Source organism: Marmota marmota, unplaced genomic scaffold, assembly GCF_001458135.2.
Source record: "Marmota marmota marmota unplaced genomic scaffold, marMar, whole genome shotgun sequence".
Taxonomy (NCBI): domain Eukaryota; kingdom Metazoa; phylum Chordata; class Mammalia; order Rodentia; family Sciuridae; genus Marmota; species Marmota marmota.
In genome coordinates, this window is record NW_026002909.1 from 1 (window position 1) to 2222 (window position 2222).

The following is a 2222-nucleotide window of genomic DNA, read 5'->3' on the forward strand; positions in this document are numbered from 1 at the left end:
TTTATGTTGCAGCTGGAGTTGTTCTAGAATTGGACCCTGAGTCGAAGAGTTAATTGGTATGTCCCAGAGATTGGCCTCACCACCAGACTGTGATGAGGCTGAGGTATGTACATCCCAGAGGGAGCCTGAATCTGGCACCGACAAGGACCGGCTCATCGTCGGAAGCAGGTTCTGGTCCCCACCTCTGGGGGGTTTGAGAGCCTGGAGCTGCTGCTGCGGCGGCGTCAGGTCCCCCATAGCTGCCTTTTCCCGGAGTGCGCACTGTGGGAGCTGGCGGCTGCCAACCAGCTGAAGAAACTGCTGGTGCTGCAGCTGCTGGTACAAGGCCGCCGCGGCCAGCTCCTGCTGCTTCTTCAGGCGCTCCTGGTCCATGTTTCCCAGCAGCGGGGGTGGGGAGGGCCCAGGGGCAAAGGGCACGCGGCCCCACATCTTGATCACCTCTCCTAGAGGCTGGAAGCCCTCATCACAGCCCCGCTTCACCAGCAATGACATGGAGAAGTAGCCAGCCTGGAACCACTCTGCCATCTCCTGGGTTGTAAAGGGGCCTTGGATCTCCCCTTGTGGGTCCTTGTAGAACCACTTTTGGGCAGCGCCATGGCTGAGGGGGAGGGCAGTGGCAGCTGTGGAGTGGCGCAGGCCCTGGGTCTGCATAGCAGCCGTGAACTGTTCCTCCTCCAGAGAACTGTCCTGCAAGGAGGCCACCAGCTTTTCTGCCTCCTGCTGCAGGTGCTTCAAGCCTTCTTCATCCTCCAGATCTCCAGGTGGAGCAGGGGGTGAGGCCACCCCAGGACTCAGCTGAACTCCCCTCAGCTCATCTCCTTCAGCTGTGGGGAGCTCTTTCTCCACAGTTTCCTCACCATCCCCATTCGTCCCCCAGAGTGGGCCCAAGGTGGACAGTGGGGATGAGGAACTGGACTTCTCCTCCTGAGGAGGCAGTGGGGTTAGTTCCTTCCCACCTGCCTCAGGTCCGTCCTCATCCAGCCCTTCTGAAGGCTCTTCCTCCTCTTCCTCCAGGCCCTGGAAATCCAGCTCCTGCTCCTCTGGAATGGGCTCCTTGGGGCCCTTCTTGAGAGGCAAGAAGGCCCTGGAGGCATCGAAGGTGCCCATTTCTTCATCCTCATCATCCAGGCACCACTCCGGGAGCCCATCCTTGTCGTCATCAAAGCCATCAGGTCCACGGCACCTCCGGAGGTGAGAGCTGCCTCCCCCACCCCGCCCCTCCTCTTCACCACACCCTCCTCGCTCCCCACGCAAATCAAATTCAAACTTTCTACGCCGTTCCCCATGTTCCCGCCAGCCAGCAGAGCGGGGGCCACCATCAGGGCTGGTGGAGCGCCAGCGATCTCCATCTCGCCGGGGTCCTGCCCCTAGTCTCCAGCTGCCCTCCTCCTCCTCCTCTTGCTCCTCTCGCAGGGAACGCCAGTTCTCACTATCTGAGCGAGCATGCTCCTTCCGTGGGCCAGCCGCGCCCTCCTCGAATGCAGATCGGGCTCTGTCATCCCAGCTCTGGCTTCGCTGGATCTCCCGGGGACTTCGCCCGAAGGCCCCCTCGCCTTCCTCAATGCTTCTTTGGTAAAAGCAACTGTCACCACGGCCACGGCCTCTGCTCCGCGTGCTGCCCCTGCCACGGGAGGTGCCAGCCAGGGGGGGGCCAGCCCCTTTCCCCATCAGCCTCAGCACAGCCACACTGTTCACTGACAGGGAGAAGTTTCTCTGCTCCTCCTCAGTCAGAGGCTCCAGGGCCAGGGGCTGCAGCGGCTCCTCCTGTAACACGGCAGCAAACTCTTTGTCCTGCAATTCCTCAGGGACCTTGTTCTCCTTGACATAGAGGGCCAACATCTCCTCTCGCCCGTAGCGGTAGTCAGCCAGCTTGTATTTGGGCATAGCAGGGGATGGGGGTGGGGAGGCCACGCTGCCTCCGCTGGAAAGGGCCCTCAGCCACTCAGGCCCAAAGTTGAGCGTCTCTGCTGCCATTGTGGAGCTGGGGTTGCTTCCCAGGGGCTGGGGGTTAGCAGAGGATAGAGAATCCAAAACACACTGTCCAAATACCTGGCGGCCTTGTCCTGGGGAGCAGTTCGGGTGCTGGGCTCTCTTCAGGCAGGGGCCAGTACGGAGTGAACTATTGTCCCCAAGCCACTGGCTAATGGTCTGGCCTTAATAGTGCCCGGGAGGGACCTTCACAATTGGGAAAGATCCGCGGGCGGTGGCGGCACGCGGCGGGC

The 2222-nt window shown here is 61.3% G+C and overlaps 1 protein-coding gene across 1 annotated transcript; it reads right to left on the reverse strand.

The window, feature by feature from the left end:
• Positions 1 to 6: 6 nt before the first annotated feature.
• Positions 7 to 2216, reverse strand: LOC107135204 (GRB10-interacting GYF protein 1-like; the record flags this gene model as incomplete). Its single annotated transcript, XM_048797498.1, has 2 exons — positions 2050 to 2216; positions 7 to 2001 (listed from the first exon to the last, which is right to left on the reverse strand). A coding segment is annotated over exon 2 (1968 nt), but the record flags the coding sequence as incomplete, so codon positions are not given.
• Between the last annotated feature and the right edge of the window lie 6 nt (positions 2217 to 2222).